The 24,874-nt window shown below is 36.2% G+C and overlaps 1 protein-coding gene across 2 annotated transcripts in view; it reads left to right on the top strand.

Annotated features, from left to right (window-relative positions):
• The window catches only part of CCDC171 (coiled-coil domain containing 171), a 437,148-nt gene extending 412,581 nt beyond the window's left edge, over positions 1–24,567 (top strand). For both annotated transcript variants that reach the window (XM_043977119.1, XM_043977120.1), the window contains one exon: positions 20,338–24,567. In XM_043977119.1, coding sequence (XP_043833054.1) covers positions 20,338–20,559 — 222 coding nt within the window. In that variant the 3' untranslated portion in view covers positions 20,560–24,567. The remainder of the gene's footprint in view (positions 1–20,337) is intronic.
• Positions 24,568–24,874: the final 307 nt, after the last annotated feature.

Genomic DNA, 24,874 nt, shown 5'->3' on the forward strand with positions numbered 1-24,874 from the left:
TTGCTTGAAAAATAAATGAAGACATTTCTAATTATCCTGACTTTTTTTTACCACTTCAGCCCAGGAAGCAGGATGAAACTAGCAGAAGAAGTCGAACCTAATCCCACCCCGACAAATGTTTTATTTTTCAGGACTCTGGGTCCTGCTAAATGCTGACAGATTCAATACATGAAATTTAAAATGTTTTTTTTTTTTGTCATACAGATCAGAAACCTCTGTTTGCCTCAGTTTCTTCATTTGTAAAATTGTTATAACAATAGTATATACCTCCCAGAGTTGTTATGAGGATAAAATGAAATATCTATAAAGTAGATAGAGTACTGGCCCTGAGGTTGGGAGAACCTGAATTCAAATCTCACCTCAGACACTTACTAGCTGAGTCATCCTGGACAAGTCACTTCACCCCAATTGTCTTATAACATCCAGGTCCATCTCCAGCCATTCTGATGTATGTCTTGCCACTAGACCCAGATGGCTCTGGAGGAGAAAGTGAGGTGGGTGACCTTGCACAGCCTTCCCTCACTTAAATCCAACTCACTGGAAGTCATGACATGACCCTGATGTCATGGTCCTCTTCGAGAATGAAGGACAAACAACAATAAAAAATAGATGAGGAAAGAGAGAAAGTGATAAGGGAAGGAGAAAAGGAAAGATAAGCCTCTGCTGAATTCAGAATTCCAGAGAATATCAAGGAGAGAGAAGGTCTTCTTAAATCATCAATACAAAGAAAACAATAGCATGGAAAAGGGAAGACTCTTGAAGAAAATTAGGGGTAGCAAGGGAACATTTCATTTAAAAATGAGCATGATGAAAGACAAAAATGTTAGGGACTTAACACAAGCAGAAGAGATTAAGAAGTGGTAAGAATATACAAAAGAGCTATACAAGTATCATGATTGGAATGACGCCACCTGCTGGAGACACTGTAGGAAAGCTCCACCATGAGGAGAAGGCCTCTGAGGGCAAGGCCATGCAGCTTTTCTTTGGTGTCAGGAAGTGACGTTTGCTTGTGGGAGGAAGAGGGAGTGAGTCTGGGGCTCTCATTCTCTTTCGCCAGGACTCTTGTGGAGAGTAGAGCAGGGGAACTGTAGCTCCCTGTGATAGATAGAGGAATCTAGGCCTTTCTCTCTCTTTACCAAATTCTTATTCTCCTTAATAAATGCTTAAAAGTCTAACTCTTGCTAAAGCTTATAATTTATTGGTGACCACTCATTAGATATTTTAGACAGTATAGCTAGAATTTTAGCCCCTTACACAAGAAAGATATTAACACTACCAATAACCACAATGGTATTTTTACTGATCTAGAGTCAGACATCCTAGAGAAGGAAGTCAAGTGGGCTCATTGCTAACAAGAAGGCTTGAGGAAGTGATGGAATTCCTGTTGAGCTATTTAAAATCCTAAAAATTGATGCTCTTGGGCCAGTGAGGTGGCGCAGTGGATAGAGCACTGACCTTGGAGTCAGGAGGATCTGAGTTCAAATCTGACCTCAGACACTTGACACTTACTAGCTGTGTGACCCTGGGCAAGTCACTTAATCCCAATGGCCTCATCCCCCCAAAATGTTGCTCTTAAAATGCTGCATTAAATATTGCAACAAATTTGGAAAACTCAACAGTAGCTACTGGATTGCAGATCAGTTTTATGTCCCAGTTCTAAAGAAGGACAATGCCAAGGAGTATTCAAATTACTGAATAATTGTGCTCATTTCACACACCAGCAAGTTTATGTAATTAAGATTCTGCAAACTAGACTTCAGCAGTATGTGAACTGAGAATTACCAGAAGAACAGTCTGGTTTTTGGAGGAGCAGAGGAACTAGAAACAAAATTACCAACATTCACTGGATTATGGAGAAAGCCATGGAGTTCTAGAAAAACATCTACTTATGTTTCATTAACAACATTAACTCCTTTGACTGTGTGGATCATAACAAAATGTGGCAAGTCCTTAAAGAGATGGGAGTGCCAGATTATTTGTCTCATGAGAAAACTGTATGTGGGCCAAGTTAGAACTGAAAATGGAACAACAATTGGTTTAAGATTGTGAAAGGAGTACAAGACTGTATATTGTCATCTTACTTATTTAACTTATATGCAGAGTGAAATGCCAGGTTGTTTAAATCAAAAGCCAGAATTGCTTGGAGAAATTGCTTGGAGAAATATCGACAACCTCAGATATGCAGAAAATACCATTCTGATGGCAGAAAGTGAAAAGAAATTAAGAAGCCTCTTGATGAGGATGAAAGAGGAGAGTGTAAAAGCTGGCTTGAAGCTTAACATCAAAACCAGTAAGATCTTCACAACTGATCCATCCCATCAGTTCCTGGCAAACAGAGGGAGAAGAAATAGAAGCAGCATCATATCTTGTATTCTTGAGCTCAAAGATCACTGCAGACAATGACTGCAACCATGAAATTAAAAGATACTTGCTCCTTGGTTGGAAAGCAATAGCAAATCCGGATAGCATACAGAAAAGCAGAGGCATCACCTTGCCAACAAAGGTCTGTATAGGCAAAGCTGTGGTTTTTCCAGTAGCAATGTATGGCTATGAGAGTTGGACTATAAGGAAAATTGAGTGCCACAGAATTGATGCTTTCAAATTGTGGTGCTGGAGAAGACTTTTGAGAGTCCTTTGGAAAGCAAAAAGATCAAATCAGTCAGTACTTAAAGAAATTAATTCAGGCTATTCACTAGAAGCTCAAATATTGAAACTGAAGCTTAAATACTTTGGCCACATACTGAGAAGATTGGACTTAGAAAACACCCTGGTGTTGGGAAAGATTGAAGGCAATAGGAAAAGGAGATAGCAGAAGATGAGATGGATAGATAGGATCATGGAAATTATGGACATGAACTTGGGCAGATTTTGAGAGATTGTGTAGAATAGGAGGGCTTGGCATGCTATTTATTATTTATTTATTTATTGACCCCTTGGGGTCACAAAGAGTTGGACATGGCTCGATAACAACAACAATGATGAAACCGAAAGGTCAATGAGTAGAAACCCTTTTTTTTAAAACAGACTTGGAAATTGAGCCTCAAAGAAGTTGTTACTTGTTACTTAGTGCTTTCTCAATTTTATTGCTCTCTGTGACTCAATTTTCCCATTGTAAAATGAGGGGATTGGACCAATGGTCTCTAAGATCCCTTCTAGCTCTAAAACTACAGTCTTTCATAGTCTGCTATTGAATATAGCCTGGAATGTTTGCCTGTTCCCCTCTAATGCTCTCCATAAAGAAGCTCATGGTGTACATAAAGTTTATTCACGTATTATTTTCTTTTTTAGTTGAGAACGTAGGTATATCATTCAGTACTTATAAATGTATATTTGGTCTCCCTTTTTGGGGTAGTAATTATATCTGGGATTTTTTTCATGCTTTTGATATCGTCTCTTTCTTTTTTTTTCTTTTGTGGGGCAATGGGGGTTAAGTGACTTGCCCAGGGTCACACAGCTAGTAGGTGTCAAGTGTTTGAAGCCAGATTTGAACTCAGGTCGTCCTGAATCCAGGGCCGGTACTTTATCTACTGCGCCACTTAGCTGCCCTGATATCTTCTCTTTCTTTAGAGATCTTGAGAATCAGTCCTTCAGAACCTTCAAAACTGTCTCTTCCAGGGCACACCTCCCCTATGTATACTTGGCCTACTCCAGATTTTCCATCTTTGTTCCCTTCAGAGCCATTTCCATTTCCTTTATAATCAAATCCAGAATAGTGATGTCAAAGTTCAAATGTTTTGACTTCCTTTCCTTTATGCTAAAAAGTTTGTCACAACACGTCTGTAGATCTATTTCATGTGTTATTGATGTGTTGTCCTCTTTACAGGATCGTCCCTAAAGGCCCACAAAATGGCTTTGCTTGGTTGGTTCTTCTCCCTCTGCCCCCGTCTCTCACTCTCTCTCCCTACCTCTTTCTCTCCTTCCCTTCCTGCTCTAGTTTTGCTCTCCAAGGCCTCTCTGTTTTATAAAGTGATATTATTCAGAATCTTCCTTCTCTGTAAGATTTTACAAAAGAATTTATGTTTTCAACTATTATTGTTCTTGGTTACTATATCTCTGCACCTGTTAAGTGAGTCAGATATTTGCTGACAGGCACATTTGGGGTACTTCTAGTCTCCTTGTTATGGTAATTGATTTACGTAAGTTAAATTTCTATATTAAGCTAATTTCATTAGTGTCATTATCCTCTTTTCCACATATATCCTATTTTTTGTACCAGTAACTTGAAAATAATTCAGTAGAGTTTTATTAATTACTTTTTCTCATTTTAAGTTCTAGTTTTGTACTAATTTAGATTATTGAACTAAGGGATTGGTGGTCTGATAATACACTAAAAGCAGATTCAAGAATGACTCCTCCATCAGTAATGAATAATAATGCAGCTTGTTATAATTTAACTAATTTAATTTTTGTGGTTTTTTTTTTTTTTGCTGATTGCCACATCTGTTGTCTTCTTGTTATTTTCCTGAAGTATTTATGACATTTAGGGTGTCCCACAAAGTCTTATTGTAGTTTTAAACATTAATCACTTCAGAAGTATAAATGTTACATACATAGAAAAATTTGATAGAGTAATTACTTACATTTAAAAATATACATTTCTGACTAAAATTTAACATGATTACCATCTTTTCCTATCCATCATTCTAGTTTATTTTCAAACTTTGTCAAAATTTTCATTAGCTACCACTCAGTGATTGAAAGAATAGTGTTTGCAACCCTAACCTTAAAATCTTCCAAAGAATGAAGTTTCAATTCATGTTTTCTAACATACATTTTTTCTTTATTGTCCTGATTTATTTTTATAGAATTTCTTTACCTCTTCATCCTCAGCAACAGATATTATTATATAAGTTTCAATTATTTGTATAGTTATAATTTTATAAATATCATGAACATTGCAATATTTAGATTACCAAATATTTCATGAAACAATGCTTCTTATTGCCTTTGGCTATACTATATAATCGACTCCACCAATTCTTTTATTTGCCTCTCCAAGGGGAACCTGCAAGTCATCTTTCCCTTTAGCTGAAACTTCCTTCTATATTCTGGTTTTGTTTTATGACATTAATGGCAAGATTGATATAATTCAGAAGCAATAAAAGATTTCTATGAACTGATAGAAAACAAAGCAAGCAGATCCAAGAAAACTATATATACAATAACTATAGGAATATAAATGAAAAGAATAGCAATCACAAAATAATAAAAACAATATTATGAAATTATAAAGACCTCACCTGGGCCTCAAAGAAGTAATATGAGAAGAAACCTCCTCCAATTAATTTGCTGAAGTAGGGGATTATAGGTATGGAATATTGCATGCAATGTCAGATTTTTTTTCATTGTGTCAGTTGGTTTTGACAAATATTTTTCTACTCCTTAAAGTTCTTTTTTTGTTCTTATATGGGTTGGCTCTCTGAAGAGGAAGGAAAAAGATATGGGGGAAATATAGATTACATGTAAAATAAAAATATCAATAAAACAAATTTTAAAAAATTAAAAAGCAATATTGATCTGATTCAATTCTTCCAGTATGTTCCATCTCCTCTAGTAGTTGTTGGTCCTAGACAAGGTTGTCCTATTTAGAATACCATCATTTGAGCAAGTATTTAGACTGTATAAAAATTATGTGACTTTTAGCACATTTTACTTCCTTTTCTCAGTAGCTAGAACAAACCCTACCAGAAACAGAGCCATTTTGTATTTCTCTTTGTTTCGTAAGTTGCCATAATAATTGCTAACATTTTTAAAGAGCTTTAAAAGTTACAATGTTTTACATAGTTCATCCTGTTTGAGCCTCACCATAACTCTGTGAGGTAAATTGTATTAGTATTATTAGTATTATTATTATCCCTATTATACTGATGAGAACACTGAGACTCAGGGAAGTCAAATGATTTGCTGATGACTAGGTTTGATTCTATCTTCCTGATTCCAAGTCTAGTACCCTTTCCACTTTGCCAAACTGCTCAGTAGCCTGTGATCCTAGGATACCACCTTTATTGTACACTACATATCATATTGCTTAGCTTATAGCTTGAATACCCACCTTTGACTGAGAAGTGGAGAGATAATTTTTTATTCTCTTTAGAATGGAGGCTATATCAAACTTCCTTTCCTTCTCTACTGGTCTAAATCTTGAAATAGAGCTCATTCTGTGAACTGGAGGACAGAAGGGAGCCTCCAAATTCTGGAAGCATGTGCTCTTCAAAGGAAGATTCTGACTTGGAGCAATAAGATGGGGGACTAGACATTTTAGCTTATCCCCACAACCTCTCAAAACTCTCCAGATATAGAAACTATATGCCAAAGATAAAGCAGCTTTAGCTATTCTGTGGTCTAGTTCAGGGTTTCTTAAACTTTTTCTACTCACAACCCCTTTTTGCCTAAGAAATTTTTATGTGACACTAAGCATATAGGCATATAAAATAGGTATATATAACTTTTTACTGTTGCCAAATTTTTTGCAACTCCCACATTCAGTTACATGATGTCATATAGGGTCATGACCCACAGTTTAAGAAGCTAGGGTCTAGTGTACCCAGAAGCCAAAAGAAAGTTAAAAGAAAAACCTAGACCTATGAACTGATGTTTCCTGACCCTGAGCTCACTCAGCCTTCCTTCCCACACCTCTTATACTAAAAGCAGTGAGGCTATGTACTAGCAGACTGAAGGACATGACACAGTTTTACAACACACCCAAACTTGGTCCCTCATCCCTCTTTCTAATGTCATGGGCATCATGGCTCCAGATTGTAGAAATTTGCCCTTGCTGCAATAGATAGCCAGGTGGCCACAGCTCCTCAAGAGCAAAAGCCTGTTAGGGACCACAGTTTTATATAGCACCAGCACCACAAACTCTGAACAGCTGGTATCAGGGCAGATAACTTCATTGCACTATCAGAGCCTGGAGCAGACATGGATAACCCTGTAGTGCCAGTGCTGCAAAGCTCCAAACTGTCATAGCTTTGAAAGGCAGTGAATTAAGAAATAGAGTCCAAGGGCTGCACAATGGTCCACTGAGCTGAAGGAAGAGCACAGAATCCAAGTGTGGCCAATTTTGACCAAAAATTATTTGGGCAGAGACCTAGCCTAATGAACTGTAAATTGCTCAGCATGGGTGGAGGCTTAGAAGCTTTGATATTCAGCCCCCAAGGAAACCACAACTAGAGGGGAAGGTATCAGAAAGTGAGTTATAGGAAAAATAAAGGGGGGTAGGTAGATTGACTGAAATTACCAAAGATTTCAAAAAGAAGAAAATCAAAGACCTCGAGCATGAACAGATAAATCAATAGGAAAATCAGTAACAACAGAAGGAAATCTAGATCTAGTAAAGGTATCTAGATCTAGTAAACAAGTCCAGGCATCAATGAATAAATACTACAAAACAAAGGAAAATGACCCAAGACTTGATGAGACAGAGAACACTGTGGAATTTTAGGAGAACTTAAAATCATAAGACACTGTTTTTGAGTGGTTCAAAAGAGAAATGAGATCTATGGAAGATTCTGTTGCAGTCTATTTCTCATAAATCATAGGTAGATAGCTTAAACACTGTAAAAATAATGAGGGATTATAGCTTGAAATACATCTCCTATTTTAAATTTTAAGAGTCATTATACCAAATATCAATTTGCAATGAATTTCTTAGAATGTATGCATATATTCTCACATTCAGTTGGTTTTGTGGACCTGACTTTTTCCTCTTAATTTTTGTTCTTTGTTAATTAAGGATGGCCCATTGGATGGGAATGGGAAGAGAAATATGTTGAGGAATGGGGATCATGTAAAAACAAAATATACGACTAATTTTAAAAAAGAAAATGTCTTTCAAGAAGTTTTAGGCACTTAAAAAACATTTCCTACAACATGTAATTTGAAATCTTTCTTTTTCCCCACCCCCACTACATTTGACCAGAGCCAATGTTTAGTAATTCCACTCAGAGGAAAAAATATTGAACAGACATGGGGCAGAGTAATATTTATGGTTTCCAGATTATTACTGAATTTTCTACATAACCTAAACAGTTTTATAACTTTAAGAGGAAATTCTTTAGTAATGAAAAAGTGGTTAGAAACCTCTTGCCTAATAGTTCCCAGAGAGAGTGGGACATATGTACCTTTTGACCACGTAGGTTGTAATTTAGCAGCTGTTGATGGTGTTTATAGAATCTTCACAAATGTTTTATGTGGCTACTAGGGAAAATTATTTGTATCATATTGTTACATTTAATTTTTTCTGTAGGGTCATCTTGTATGAGTTTATCTTATATGGTTATCAATTTGTTCTCTTTGAGCTATATAATTGTAAAAGTTAATGTTAGAAGCTGTTCTTTTGTTAATCAAAACCCCAGGATTTTCTGACCAGTTTTAAAGGCTTCCTGGCTTTTAACTAACCAGTTACATTTTCTCTTTAAAATTTGGAGGAGGGAAAGGAAGAGGCTGTTATACATAAAATCACAGTTATACATAAAAATTAATATGCTGCTTTAGATAAAATTAAGTTTAGAAGGCAAACATTATTTAAAGGGACATTTGGAGATTTAAAAACACAAAGAAAAAAAGAGTTGCATAACCCTTTGTTCACCCAAAATGAATTGGTCATGTATCTATATACATACTTAACAGAAACATGGTGTCTTGCACTTGGGAATAACTTTAGAGGTTATCCATCCTCCCACCCAATACACAAATCCTCTCTGATTTTTTTTTTTTTTGGTGAGGCAATTGGGGTTAAGTGACTTGCCCAGGGTCACACAGCTAGTAAGTGTTAAGTGTCTAAGGCCGGATTTGAACTCAGGTCCTCCTGATTCCAGGGCCGGTGCTCCATCCACTGCGCCACCTAGCTGCCCCCCTCTCTGACATTCTTAACAGGTAGTCATCCATATGTACATGTATACTAATGTCTAATTGCCTCTTATTTGCCAGGGAGTTTTTATGTCCAAGTTAAGAACGGAAAGAAACTTCATTTGTGTTCATCTCTGGGACCTGGTTCTACTAACATGCTTGGTAAAGGGGTCAAGAAAGCAGAGAGAGGAAAAAAGATAGATTAGAAGGAGCAAGTAAGGATTCTCTGCACAAATTCCTCCATCTAAAAGAGGAAAGAAATGGCTTGGCTACCTGGCTGTCAGATACAGTTCACTCTTATTCAACAAACATTAAATATCTACTTGTGCTAGGTTCTGAAGATGCAAAGACAAAAGTGAAATAGCCCCTACCAGTGGTACATTGGTAAATGTTTAACAACTAGATCTCTGAAGAGAGAAAACAACAACACATGACCGAATTTTAGGTTTAATCATTATTAACATTTTCTCCATCACTTCCTGAAGTCTCAGTAGTCAACAAAACAATAAATTAAGCCCTGATTTGTAGTTTTTGCCTATTTATGAGGTGTAAATGCTTATCCTGAAAATTTCATGTATTCTCTTGAGTCCATACAAGCTTGCTCTCATACACACAACTTTTTCCTGCCCTCAATTATTAATATGGCTTAGGACTTTAAAACCTAGAATTTTTATAGGAGTATCAGTTGTTGAATTTAAACTTCTTTGGTATAGAGAAGACTGACAACAAAATGCCCCAAATGTCATGGAAACTTAGAGTAGATAATGATTTAATGCCTTTTTGGGGAACCACACTTATGATTTCATTGCATTGATGAAATTTCTACCAGTTTCATCTTAGAAGTAATAAAGATTCACAGGAGTTTATTGATCAGGTAGAGTGATATTATCAAACCTGCACTTTAGAAAAATCGCTTTGGTATCTAAGCAGAGGATAGATTGGAGTGGAGAGAGACTTGAGGCATAGACACCAATTAGGAGGTAATTATAATAGTCCAGGGAAGAAATAGTGAGGTACTTAACTAGGGTGGTGGTTGTGTGAATTAAGCGGAGGTGGGGGTTATGTGTGGTGAGTGAGGTGAGGAATTCAGGTGATACAAAGCTTAAGAACATGTATGACTAGAAGGCTGAAAGTCACCTCAGTGGTAAGAGAGAATCAAATAGAGGCGTATAGCAGCAAAAAATCCAGAGCGAAGAGAGTATTTAGGAGGATAGGGTAGTCGAATGCTGCTGCAAAAATATTGAGAAAAAGCTGATAGATGTGACCATTAAGAAGAGCTCTTTGGTGACTTTGGAGAAAACAGTTTAATGAGCGATAGGGTTTGGAGGCCAGATTTCAGAAGGTTGAGAAGACCGTGAAAGGAAAGGATCTTCTGAAGGGTTTTAGCAGAGGAAGGGAGAACAGACATAGGGGTAATGGTAGTATCTCGGCAGGGCTTTTAAGGATGGGGGGGAAGACACTTAGGTAAACTTGGAGGCAGCTGGGAAGGCGTCAGTTACCCTACAATCACTCCTTTCCCCTTCCCTGCCAGCTAGTATACACAAGATACCAGGTGATCACTGTCTCTAGGCCCTTACTTTTTGCTCTCCTTTTAACCCCTTACAGTCTGCCCCCTAGCCCAGGGGGCTTTACCAAAGCTGCCTTTTGAATTCCTATCCCCCAAAGTCTAAATGGAATGTCCTATAGTATGGTTCTCAGAATAAACAGAATGATCCCATTGTGGTGTGATGAATCCAGAGTACAGTGAAACTTTCACCTTTCATATTTTGGACATTAAGTTTCTCTTAATATATAGCCTAAGATCTTACTAACTTTGGGAGCAGGGTGGGCGGACATACAGAACCTACAATTAAAAAAAATTCACAAATATTTTATTTTTATCTAGACATAGCTCCATTATTGTATAGTTATGAAATTGATTTTTGAGCCTAAATTTTGTAATTTTCTTTGTCTCTTAAATTTCACTTTAGGGGATAGCTAGGTGGTGCAGTGGATAAACCACCGGCCCTGGATTCAGGAGGACCTGAGTTCAAATGCGGCCTCAGACACTTGACACTTGCTTCCTTTTGTTAGCTGTGTGACCCTGGGCAAGCCACTTAACCCTCATTGCCCTTCACACACAAAAAAAATCACTTTAGTTTTTCTAGTTCATCAAAAAATTTTCAGATCTTAATTCTATTTCCCAATATGATTGCTATTACTTCTAGCATTATGTCAGAAGCACATTCTACAGTCATTCCTCATACACCTTTATCCAAGTCAGTGACAAAAACATTAAACATTACTGTGCCAAGATCAGATTCTGGGGATACTCTGGTAAAGACCATCTCCTAATTTGAAATTTTTACCATGAATGGCTTTTTAGATCTTAGTGTTCAACTACTTCTGAATCTAACTGCACTATTGTCTAGCCTATTATTCTCTATCTCGTCCATGAGACAAGAGACTTTATAAAATACTTTGCTTAGGTATGAGCCTGCTATGACCAGCCTACTAGGCTGACCAAAAAGGAAAAGTGGTGTTTACCCTGTCATGTTCTGCTTTTGATGAAGAGATGTAGGCTTTTATTGATTACTGCTTCACTCTCTAGAAATGCAAAGCCTATTTTTAAAATCTTATGTAAATCGTACCCATTGACCTATGGGGTACAAATTCTGTGTTCTTCCCTTTTTTGAAAATTTGAACATTTGTCCATTCAGGCCTTTGTTGTCTCTCTCATTCTTCATAGTTTTTTAAAAGATTGCTGTTAGCAACTCAGTGGCTCAACATTTCATCCAGGCCAGATGAATTGAACACATTGAGCACCGAAAGATATTCTCTTGCCATCTTTCCACTTATATTGGGTTTCCCCTTCCATTTATCCTTTTTTGTTCTCCCTTTCCCATTCCAATATCATTCTTGGTTAGCAAACAAAGAAAAACAGAAACAAGATGAGTTGAATAGTTCAGTGTTCTCTCTATTAAACATTATCATTTTATCTACCTCAGGTATTTATTTGATATTCCTCATTTTTCAACATAGCTTTTACAAGATTTCTTTTGTTATCCTTAGCATTTATCACTAACCTCAGCTGATTCTAAGCTTTAGCATTCTAGATGATATTTTTACAGGTCCATACCACACCTTTCTGTTCATTCTTTTATCTGTTTCTATGTACTATTTATAATTTTTAAAACATCTAAGTTGGTTGATAAGTTCTCCATATGCTCATATCAATGTCCTTAGAGATTCTTCTCTACTATCAATTCTAAGATGAAATGATTAATAATCCCCAAGATTTCAATTGCAGCTAAAACAGCAACTTCTCCCTTAGGGGTATGCACTTTCAGAAAAGTTTTCCTTACTGGTTACTCCATATTTTGAAAGATAAAACCATTATTTAGTCAAGAAAAGAAGAATTTATTAACTCATTTGCTTTACACAGAGATAGCTCCAAAAGATTTTTCTGTCATTGTGATGTGATGCTGCTGGACCAGCTTGTGGTTTGTTTCCAAAACTACTTATTTTTTCTTTCTGTTCAATTGGTCTATATTTTCTCATGACAATATCTCTTCTGTTTCTTCAGTGTTTGTTACCGAAATGATCTCCTTCATGCATTTCACTTCTGATTCATGGACTTTATCATGTATATATAACTTCTTATTATGTAATACCATTCTCTTTTCTCCTACTTTTATATATTATTTTCTGTATGAATGATGAGAAATATTCTATAGCTGTATTCCCATCACCAGCCCTATGTCACTAAATCTCAGTGATAACCTGTGAGGTCACATTTGCTTCCTTTTGTTAGGATCTCCTAATGAGAGCAGCAGACCTCTATTATTGTCAGCCATTAATGATATGTTATAATAAAATGTTTTCATACAAAGACCTTGAAGCTTACAAATATATCTAAACTGTGACTTTCCTATACTAGTTATATGTGGCTTTTAGAATTATCCATGTAAAACAGCTTTTCAGTTTGAATGGCCATTCTTTTTTGATTTGACTACCATCTGTTTTTAAAGTTAGAAAGAACCCAGAGTCCCTTTAGTTCATTCTCATTTTTTAAGCTGATGAAACAGATACAGAAATGTATAGAAAAGATAGCAACTTGCCCATTTTTATTGCTTCCAAAAGAAAAAAAAATTGACTGACATTGGATATGAATATTAGTCCTAGAAATTCTGACCAGTTTAAGTCCATCCCTCTTAATTTTACAGATAAAAAAGCTAGGGCCCTATAGAAATGAGATGATTTATCTAAGGTTTGCTCAGTAGGTAGTGACAAAGCTGAGACGAGAATCTAGGCTTTCATTTCCCTGGTCTAGTGTCTTTTCCACTATACTCTGTGACATCATTTTCATGGAATGTTATTTGCGTGTCCTAAATAATCTTCCTTTTTTCTTTAGACAATACTAAACTCTGGAGGACTTGATCATATGTACAGCATATAAGATGGTTTAGTGTCATTGTTTCAGATACTTCTTTTCACAAAACTGGTTTTCATTTATGTACAGTTTATTGAGTGATTATTGTATATTGGACTGTTTTATTTTTTAATTTTTCTTGGAAAAACACTCAGAGAATTTAGACATTAAACTTTGAAAATGTTTATGACTATTGGACATTTCCAATTACTACAGTTCACAAGATTTTTTAAATGCAAATTTTTAGAAGACACATTCTGTGTCCTGAATATGTATTTAGTTGATGGACTATAACAGTTCAAATACAACAATTTACAGCTTGCATAATAAATGCAAGTACTTCCATAAAGATTTGCATGATACCCAGTCTTTATTTCAGGTAAATAATTTCCTTTTTTAAAAATTGCATAAATTTAGATTTACATGATGGACCCCTCCAAGCCCATCTCTCATTTTGAAAGTGCCTTAAATAAATATGGATTTTAATGGCTTAAAAGAGCCTGTCTGACGGTAAAGGTGGTAGGACATATTACATCAGAATATTTCTTTCATTGAAGCATTTTCCTGTTGTTTCCATGTAAGTCCTGTTTTCAATGTGGCTTTGTGGCTTAGAGGTGACTCCAGATTCACAGAGTCCCTCTTCACAAACAAAATTTCTTGCAGATATAAAGCTATAAAGGCACCATGCTAAATCTGTTACCCAAGGACCAGTTTATCTAAATTCAAAGAGGCCATCACATCACCTTAGCTAACTTTCAGCAGAGTACAAATATAGTACTCTTTCTAGAAGTGCCTTTCCAGCAGCATCAGGATTGGACCTAGAGGGGGTAACTGTTTTATCTTCTGAGATTCTTTCCTATAAGAACAGGATTTCACTGGCCAAATTGCTCTTATGTATTGATTCCACCCTCCACTATGTGGGCTCATTGGCCAATATGCTTTTCTCTACTACAATATAAACTTCTTAAGGGCCCAGGGATTCTTTTTTTTCTTTGCATCTCTAGTCCCTAGTACAGTACCTTGAATATGTTAAGCACTTAATATATACTTATCAAATTGAATTGAATTGTGAAGGCTTTAAAAATGTATGTAATAGGGATTACGTATTTTGTCTTTTATGATCTAGTCTGTTTCTGATAAGATTTTTCACTATTTGTAGTTTCAAAAGATGTAACTTCTATCTTTTCTACTTTCTTTATGGTTTGACTTTTTGTATTTATTCATTTATCCATTTGGAATTTATAATGGAATGTGGCATAAGATGCTGATCTAATTCTATTTTTCATCAAATTGCCTAGCAATTCTTCTAAAAAAAGGTCCCTTCCCCAGTGTTTTCAGGCTGAAGAGAATGACAAAATGTAATAAGATATAAATTAAATGTATAGTGTTATATTTGGCTTTATAAACTAGCTAGAAAATTATAGGATTACAGAAAGAACTGTACAATAATTCATGTGTAAAGGACTTTTTGCAAAGCATTTAGTAAAATCTCTAATGACATTCATGTAGAAAATAGAGAGCTGTGAGTTAGATAATGGCATAATTAGGTGAATTTCAACCTGTTTGAATAGCCAGATCCAAAGAGTAGTCATTAGTGGTTTAATGTTGCCTTGGAAGAAAGTATCCATTGGTGTCCTCCATGGATCTGTCCTTGACTCTGTGCTGTTCAACATTTTTATTAATGCTTTGGGCAAAAACATGGATGTAATACTTATCAAATTTAATGAAATTTGATGTCACTGTGGTAGGAGAGTTAGCTAGTCAGGATTCAGAAAATTGTGACCAGTTAGAACATTGGGCCAAAGGTAATAAATTAAAATTTAATGGTATATGTAAAGTGCTACTCTTAAGACAGTGACAATAGAGTGTAAACTCTGGGAGGTTCAGTGATGCTGAAAAGCTTCACATAGAACAGTAATAACAGACCAAGCCTGTTTTCCAAGGATCAACCTAAATAGTCAATAAATATTCAACTGGGAAGCTAGCTGGCACAGTGGATAGAGCACCAGCCCTGGAGTCAGGAGGACTTGAGTTCAAAGCTGGCCTCAGACACTTAACACTTACTAGCTGTGTGACCCTGGGCAAGTCACTTAACCCCAATTGCCTCACTAAAAAAAACAAAAACAAAAACAAAAACAAAACAGTAACAAATATTCAACTGAGCAAACTCATTCCAAGGGCATTTAAGGATAAATGTAGGAGGCCTACAAAGAGGAAAAAAAATGAAAAGATTTGCAAAAAAATTTGAAGAAACTATTTTCCTCATCAAGAATGGTGTAACTAGGGCAGCTAGGTGGCGCAGTGGATAAAGCACCAGCCCTGGATTCAGGAGTACCTGAGTTCAAATCCAGCCTCAGACACTTGACACTTACTAGCTGTGTGAGCCTGGGCAAGTCACTTAACCCCCATTGTCCTGCAAAAAAAAACAAAAACAAAAACAAAGAATGGTGTAACTACCATACTTGAACCTAACATCACAGTCTTAAATATGCTTTTGGAGAAGACAGAAATGGCACTAAAGAGAACAAAGATGACAAAAGCAGTTAGACTGGACTAAATGTATGCAGATAATATCCATACTGGAGTTGACACCATTGTTAGAGCACTGAGGGACCAATATACAAAGTATCTGAAGGAGGGGGCAATAACAACCAAGAGAACAGCAGTATCTGTTAAAGCAAAGGTCCATCTTTTCAGTAGTAACATCCTGCCAGTGTTACTATATGACAGCAAAATATGGAACACACCTGCCTCAAGAGTACTAAAAATGAGTATCACACAGAGTGTAATGGAAAGGCACAGAGTGGTGGCCACAGTGGGGAACTCTGAAGAAGAGGAGGGCTGAAGAGACTGGTATGCCAAGTATATAGTCATCAACATTGGTATCTTTTCTATGTCAAGAGAAATCAAGAAAGGCTCACAGCATATTGAGTGGATCCCCTGATGATGATAAAATGAGAGAATGTTTATGAAGTGTTTCACACAGTGCCTGGCACATAGTCGTTGTTATATAAATGCTTATTTCCTTCCCCTTTACTTTCACCTTTCATAAATTTTTGGGAGGACCTGGATGAGAATTGCACAGGATGAGCAGGTATGGATGGGTAGCAATCTGTATCATTGACAAGAACTTGTGAATTGATGAGATCACAGGTCCCTTTTGAGTAAATGTAAAGTATTACTCTGAAGTTTTAAAAAATTGACTTTATGAGTACAAGATGAAGGAATATAGCTAAATGATATATGAAAAATATTTAAGAGTTTTAGTGGACTGGAAGCTCAGTAAGAGTCAAAAGTGTGAAAGAGCGGTCAGGAAAAGTAACTGCGATGTTACACTTTGAGAAAGGCCTCACTGCCAGGAATGAAGAGGTGATGGTCCTGCACAATGCCCTGGTCATATCATACCTGGAATATTGAGTTAGTACTGGTGAACACATTTTAGGAAGAACATTTGACACTTAGAGTGTCCAGAGGGGGGCCTCCAGGATGGTGCGCAGCCTTAAGTTCATGTCATTTTAAAATCAACCGAAGAAACTGTCATTGCTCAGCTTAGTAAAGAGGAAACTCAGCAGAGACATTGGACGATCTGTCAAGAGCAAGAGGGATTATACTGATTTGCTTGGCCCAGGAGTGAAAGTCTAGGATTAATGGCTGCAAGTTACAAAGATACAAATTTAGTTTATGCAGTTGACTCAAGTTTGAGACACTAATAAGACAGTGGAATGTACAGGTTTTATAAAAGGAATTGTGCCCAATCAGGAAGACTATCTCCTCGAGGTTATATGACTACTTATTCTGATATAGAATATTTTTAATACACTTTGCATAGAGTACAGAAAGAACTCTGGAAAAAACAAATTTGGTTCTGTATTTCATTAAATGTCAAGGCATATTGCCCTATCTGTGAGATCCTGATGTTCCTTTGTAGGGAGATTGCAAGAAGAATTTGGCTTGATGTTAGGAAAATCTTCCTAACAATTAGAGCTATCCATAAGTGGAATGGACTGCTTTGAGAAATTGTGGACTTCCCTTCATCAGAAATCTTCAAGCAAAGGCAGAGTGACCATTTTTCTGATGTTTTGGGAGGGATTCTTTTTCTGATATAAATTTGACCTAAAGACCCCCCCCCTGGGAAAATCGTGATCTAAATTTCAGATTCTGTGACCTGAGGGTTTGTTTAGTGAACTGCAAAGCCTGTACTTTAGTGGGAGAACCAGAAAAGCCAATCTGATATTAATAGATGTGAGCTACATTAATAGATGCATGGCATCCAAAGTAAATGAAGTGATAACCCATCTGTGTCAGACTGCATCTTGCCTTATTGTATCCAGTTGTGGGTATCACATTTTAAGAAGTTGGAGTGTATCTGGAGGAAAATGAAACAGGATAGTGAGAGGACTCAAAACTATGCCACAGAAGGATTTGTTGAAGTACCTGAGGATATTAGTATAGAGAAGAGAAAGCAGGGAGAAAATGATAATAGACTTCAAATGCTTGAGAGGTTGTCATGTGGGAAGGAGGAGGGGGAAGAAACAGACAGACCCTTTCTGCTTAGTCATGGAAGGCAAAATTAGGATTAAGGAGTGGAAGCTACAAAGAGACAAGTTTTGACTGAATATAAGGAAAAAAACCATTAACAATTAGAAATGTCAACAGTGGAATGGACCCACTAGTCAGATCACATAAAAATATCCTGTCAGCAGTGTTTTAAAAGAGTTGAATAAAAATGACCTTTAAGATACCTTCTAACTGAGCCTTTCTAACTCTAAGGCTAATTCTTATACATAGTTTGTGTTAGATTAGACTGCCATTGGAAGTAGCTATTCTGAACACTGCATATAAAAGTGATGAGGGAAAGAGAAAAGGAAAAAAGAGAAGAGAATAAATGAAAGCCTTCTTGGCAGCTTCTGTGCTGTTACCCCAACATGCCTAATACCCTACTTGCAGTTCTTGTACAACCAGAAATGACCATAGGGTTCATTCAACAAATATTTGTTTAATGTTTATGATAGGGGATAAAAATATTAATGAAGCCTGTTACTGGCTTCAAGGAGTTTATACTTCCCACAGCCAACCTGAAACAACTGAAAATGTAGTTTCAGTATCAATCAAAGCAGTAAAGCGCTCTCTCCTAGTCCTTCGATATATGAGATATGCCCCCAGTTAGAGATATCCAGGCTTGAATCATCTGGGATGACTAGATAGATGGCAACCATAGTTGTCAGATTGGGATTTTTGAGATTCCACAAACCACCATTGATTAATTGCTAAGTAACTTAGTTCATAATCATTAGAGTTCTTTTCCTTCCTTGGGGGGTGGGTTTAAATAGCTTCTTCATCTCTCCACTCAAATATGCAGCAATTTTACTTGTCTTTTTAAGGCCTCGCATAAAAAGGGATGATTTTTGTCAGCTATAAGCTTGCAGTAGAGTATCAAGAAATCAAAAGAGCCAACATCAAAGAAAATTGCTGAACTAGGTGTTAGATGCAGCCATTGATTTTTCTCCAGTCGTATGTTAGAAAAAAAACCCACAAAAAACTGTGGAGTATACAACAGTGGAATTCCTAATATTCTCTTAAAGTGGCTTCCTTTTATTCTTTACCTGTAGAACATAGTTTTGTGTGACACTTAAACATTTTAAAGCAGCTCCTAGAACATGTTAAGGCTGTTAGTAAAACACACCATATTGTTCTCAAAACTCTTAGAGAATCTAGTAGAAAAAAGAAACGACTACACTTTAGAATTTATTTCTTCACTTCAAGTCTCACTATGCCTATAATCTTAGTGGTGTTGGCTTGTGTCAGTTTGGAATAACTCTGGCATACAATTGGTTACTATTTCTCTACCATCTCTACATTTCCTGGAAATCATGCCCAACTTCTGATGTTCAGATTCCCTCCATGCCAAATATAAATCAGTGCTTACTGTTGAGACTTAGGAATTAAACTGGGAGCTTTTTCAAATTGTAAATCAAACTTTCAGGTACTTCAAGGGTATAAAGCACGAAGCATGTTTGATCTTTAATAGCTTTCTGATTCAGGTAAGGTTTTAAAATATCCAACAAATTGATATTTCTGTGTTGCAATCACATATGTTAAAGTTTGTCCAGCTGCAGCTTTTATCACATAGAATAGTGACATTAGTTTTAAAGGCAAAGGCGAAATCTCAGACAATTGTAATGAACAACAGAATTGCTCCAAATTGTAATTTGTGTCTTAGAATAATATATTAGAGTGAATACAAGAGGTGATTCATTTTCTTGCTACCTCTTTTAGCCATGAAGCAGTTCTAGCTAGGGCAGCTAGATGGCTCGGTGCATAGAGAGCTGGGCCTGAAGTTAGGAAGAAGCCCCTTCCTGACTTCAAATCTGGCCTCAGACCCTTACTGGCTGTGTGACCCTGGGCAAGTCACTTAACCCTGTTTGCCTTTGTTCCTCATCTATAAAATGAGCCAAAGAAGGAAATGGTAAACCGCTCCAATATCTCCGCCAAGAAAACCCCAAAGGGGATCATGAAGAGTCAGATATGACTGAAATGACTGAATAACAAACATTCTAGTTAGTCATTTTAAAAACATGGATGTGTGTTTCTTGCTTTCTTTTTCTTCTCTCCCTCTCCTCTTCACCTTTCTCTTCCCCTGCCCTCCTACCGCCTCCTTCCCTCCCCCCTTTCCCCCCTCTCCTTCTTAGGAGATTAAACAGACTACATAGACCCTAAAATAAGTAAGATAATAATCTTTAGTGTTGGCCTACTGTAAGCAGTCACAAAGGTTATTGTTTGTAAGACTGTATTATTTGATGTAAGTATACCTTTTTCAATGTTCAGTGCCTATACAAAATGTTTAGAGTTAGAAGTGTTTTATGCTGGCTAGCAGTAAGCAATTGTGATATAGATGTACATGTATTCAATTGAATTTATTTTAATTTTCATAAGTTTTTATACATTATGATAATAATATTAATCTCATTTACATTAAAGTAGGATCACTATAAGCTTACTTAATATTTAAGTAATTATATTTAACTTCTCTTTCCTCTCTCTCTCTCCCTCTCTCTTTTTCTTTCTTATCATTATAGGGATCACGAGACCATTCAAATGTCTCCATTTCTTCAAGAAGTACTCTTCATGCCGACCGAAACATGAACGGGGATTTCTTGCCACTGAAAGCTGAACTCGACACAACTTATACTTTCTTAAAGGAAGCATTTGTAAATAGTTTACCCCGTTCTCAGGCTTCCCATTCCCCTGCTGTGAATATATCTACTAATTCCAAAAGAACAATACAAAATGGATTCTGATTTATATGAAAATAACATGGAAGTTATATTTAAGAATTAAAATGCTATGTGGAAGATTTTCTTATCATTTAAATTTTGTTTCAGTATATGTGACAATGATTTGTCTTTTTTTATTATTAATTTGTGTTATTCTTCAATGTCTGCCTCTGTGTGTGTGTGTGTGTGTGTGTGTATGTGTGTGTGTGTGTGTGTGTCCTTGCATAATGAAATAACCAACTTGGGTTTTTTAAAGTTTTATTTATTATCATAGTTGCTCATTTTTATGTAACATATTTTTAAATGTTAAAGAATGACACATTTTGGGTAATTTTCCTCAGACTTAAAAAAATCAATAAGCCATTTTAGTCTCTATCTATCAAAGTTGTTTCATACTTGTCTATTTTAAAGCAGGGCTGCAATACTTTAATAGGATCGAGAGAGCTATTTGAAATGTATGCCAATGATTCCTGTCATTTCATGGCAGCCCTGCCATGGTTCACTGAGCCCCCTCTTCTCTCTTGTCAGCTCAACTGAAGACAAGCATTTAGTTGCAAACTTTAAGCAGGTTGTGCAAAACAGAAATGATGTGACTGCTTCTCCTCCTGCACAATAATGTCACTCCTGGTCAATGTGAGAAGGTCAGGGTGCTCCTTGTAAAGCTACATGATACCATTTGCCCATTTGAACAAGTTAAGTTAACTGCTGAATCTGGTCCCTGCAGGCGTTGAAAACTCCTCCTTTTATCAACTCTGCATTTGATAAGAAAGTCGAACAATTGTGCAGGGAGAATTTCAATGGTAGGTTTATGTACTTTATAAGGACAGTTCCCAAACCAGTGTTGCAGGTAATATATTTAGTATAAGCCGCAAGACTTTAAGGTAATGGCTGCCTTGACCTTCAAAATAGACTCCTTTTTTGTTGTTGTTGGTAGGACCCAAGAGTGACGCCCATCTTTGATGCTGACAGAATTTAAAACAAGGCCATTGCCCTGCATTTTCTGCCTTGTAGCACACAAAAGTAAAATTGTATGTCAGGCCGAGATGTCGGGGAGCTGACAAGATGCCCCAGTGACATTTCAGCTGGAAAGAGCAAGTGTCTTGCAACCAAGTGGTCAAATATCAAATAATAGGTCAAGCAGGAAGGAGCTGAGTTCTAACCACAAAGAGGTTTCTGGTAACTTACTTGACAAGCATTTGGGTGCTTTGTGGCTTGACAAAGTGATGTTCTGTTGGGTATCGCTAGACAGACTGTTCTTTATCGCCTTCAGAAGATCAGACATTGACATTGATTAAACTCTTTAACCCTTAAAGGTTAAATCCTCACAGTTTGCATCATGGTAAGTGAAGAACAAAAGAAAATTTGTAATATGTAATTTGCTTTTGTATTAATCATTGTACTCCCCAGTGCTATTAACTTTTGATGGTCACTATTGTTTTCAAAAGTGTTCTGATACAAAATCCATATATTAGATTGCTTTTCATCATGAAATAGTAATACATTAGAAAATAACATTATATTTTATGGAATTTATGATATCTTATGCTTCATTCAATGTGGCCTTTGATTCTAATGACTGAAAATTATCTTATTACTAATGGCAAATAAAATTGATGCACAAATATGTATATTAGCAAAATTAACCAAGTGATGTTTATCTCATCTGAAGTAACAAAGCAAACATTTTCCCTAATAGTCAATATACTCTCTAAAGGAGGGCATTTTATATAATGGGTCATTTTGCATATTTGCTTTTTGTATATTTTTGTATATATGCTTTTTTGTTAAACTGGATATTCTATCAAATAGTTCACAATTTATTTATATTAAGTTTTCCCCAAACCTCCATTCCTCCCCTCCCCTTTTTTATCTATGTATTCTGAGAGGTGGTATGGTATAGTAGAAAGAACATTAGACTCAAAGTCCAAAGACCTGGGTTCAAATCTTTCCAATGATAGTTCCTCACTGTATGATTTTTGAGAAAGTCACTTCACCTCTTGGTGCTAGTTTCCTTATCCATAGGATGAGGTTTATACTACTTACCTCTCCAGCAAAGTTTGATATAAACCTTGGTATGCTACATAAATGTCTCTTAGCATCATCTGTATCGTCATCGTGGTCATCATCGTCTTGTATTTTTACATGGCTACAGTTTCAACTTTCAAATTAATTACAACCCAGGTAAAATAATTTATTTCTTCTATTTTATGTAAATAATAGACAATATTCTCCTCAACTCAAAAGTTTCATTTTCCTTTTCCATTCAGTGATCAGGACATTGTAAATGTTAAGGATGCTGATATTGGTGTTTGTTATTTTGATGCTTGTACTATCCACAACCTTACCCTTTAGCAAGGAGTTATGTTCTAGTATATAAGTAAAAGATATTGTGTATATATAAGAATTGTCGGACTTCTGTAAACTTTATCTCTGATACACCCTTCCTCATTTTAATATGCCACACAATATATTAGGAGAGAAAAATTCCAGAATGATTTCTAATTCACAAGTAAGCTTGTCCACATTTACCATATACCATTTATTAAAAGGCCAAAGAAATGGCGTTGAGCCATTATCATACCACTGCATTCACTACCAAATGTACTGTTATATTTATACCATATGCTTCCCCCACCCTACAAAAGTCAGGCCCAGCAGGAGGAAAAGATTTAATGGCATATCCTATGGAGATCTGAGAAACTCTAGACTGCTTCTGAGCACCTTGGTGACCAATAGCTGCATATTTGAGATCTGTATTGCATTGGCAAGAACTACAGCTATATCAGCTTCCTAACCTCCTTAAGAATGATCTATAGAGTATCCTTTTCTCAAGAGGATAAGCTCAAATATTTTTGTAGAGGGAAGGAAGTTTTACTTTCCATGTCAACATGTGGATTTGTTACTGACCTTCTGTGATCTAGAAAAATATTCTACATCTACCATCACATGAAAGGGACCATGAAGAAACTATGCTGATACTTGAGTCACACTTCTTTACAGATGTGTATGCCAGGATTTTCATTATAAACTCTTATTTTGGAAGGACACATTTCAAAGTCAAGCAGATTCATAATTTGCAAAAATTGACACTTAAAGATGATTTAATTATAAACTCAATGAATTGTTTTTAAGTACAAGAATAATCACTTTAAGTTTAATTGGCCCTCATTAAATTTAGCAATCATTTTGATTATTTTTTATTCACAAAACATGGTATAATTAAATATATTACAAAATCAAAACTATTTACAGGCTAATTTCTTAACCTATAACATCCAGATTCATTCAACCCATAAAATCCACAATCTGTCTCAACCTTCATAGTCTGGCTCTAGGAAGCTTGACAGTCTTATTTCACATTATTACTCCTCATTCACTCTGTATTCCACTCAAACTAGATTACCAAATTTTACTAAACTCAGTGTCTCCACTCTTATCTCTGTGCCACTAGCCATCTCCCATACCTAGGATACCAACCCTCTTTATCACTGCTTTTCAGCATTAGGTTGTGAGCTCCTTCAGTGCAGTCAGTTTTTTACCTTTCTTTGTATCTTTGGTGCAGTGAGTGATTGGCACAAAGTAGGCTGTTAATAAATGTTTATTGACTAATAATGCTTACTGTCCCTTAAGATATACTGACGGGCCACCTCTTTTATGAAGTCTCCTCTGATCCCCCCAAAATTCTGATTCCTCCTGTACTTTGCATGTTACCTTGTATTTGCTCATCAATTGTGCTCCCTATTCCCCATTCCAGTATAATGTAAACTCCTTGAGGACAGGAACGCTTGGGTTGTGTCTTTGTATTCCTGGTGCTTAATGTGGTGTGGAATTGAATGGAATTCTCTTCATTATGTCACAGGTTTAGAAAATCAGATTTCCCCATGAACTTTATATTAGTCAGTTCTGTAATCTAGAAATAATGGAAACATTAAATGTAAAAAGTGGGAAGAAACCCCCGAAATTTTATAAGTCTTTTTCTCAGTTATATGAATGAATTTTCAGGGGGGAAAAAAGTTGTTTTAAAGAGTCTTATATATCAGGAAACCCAAGTCTTCTCCACTGTGGGGAAAAACAACTCAAAAAGCTAGTATGAGCAGTCAGGATAAGAGCTTATAGTATAAAGCAAAAGGCTTAGCTCACAGCAACCACTTGAGGTAGGTTATATAAGCATTGTCATCCAAATTTTACAGACAGAGAGCTTAAGTGACCTAAGATCATTTAGCTAGTAGATTGTAGAGCTGGGATTTGAATCCAGGACTTTCAGTAGGAATGCAGTGTTCTCCAATTTAGTTGAAAAGCTTCTTGCAAAGGAACCAAAGCTCATACTAGGTTTTTTCAA

The sequence above is a fragment of the Dromiciops gliroides genome, chromosome 1 (assembly GCF_019393635.1).
Source record: "Dromiciops gliroides isolate mDroGli1 chromosome 1, mDroGli1.pri, whole genome shotgun sequence".
Classification (NCBI taxonomy): Eukaryota; Metazoa; Chordata; class Mammalia; order Microbiotheria; family Microbiotheriidae; genus Dromiciops; species Dromiciops gliroides.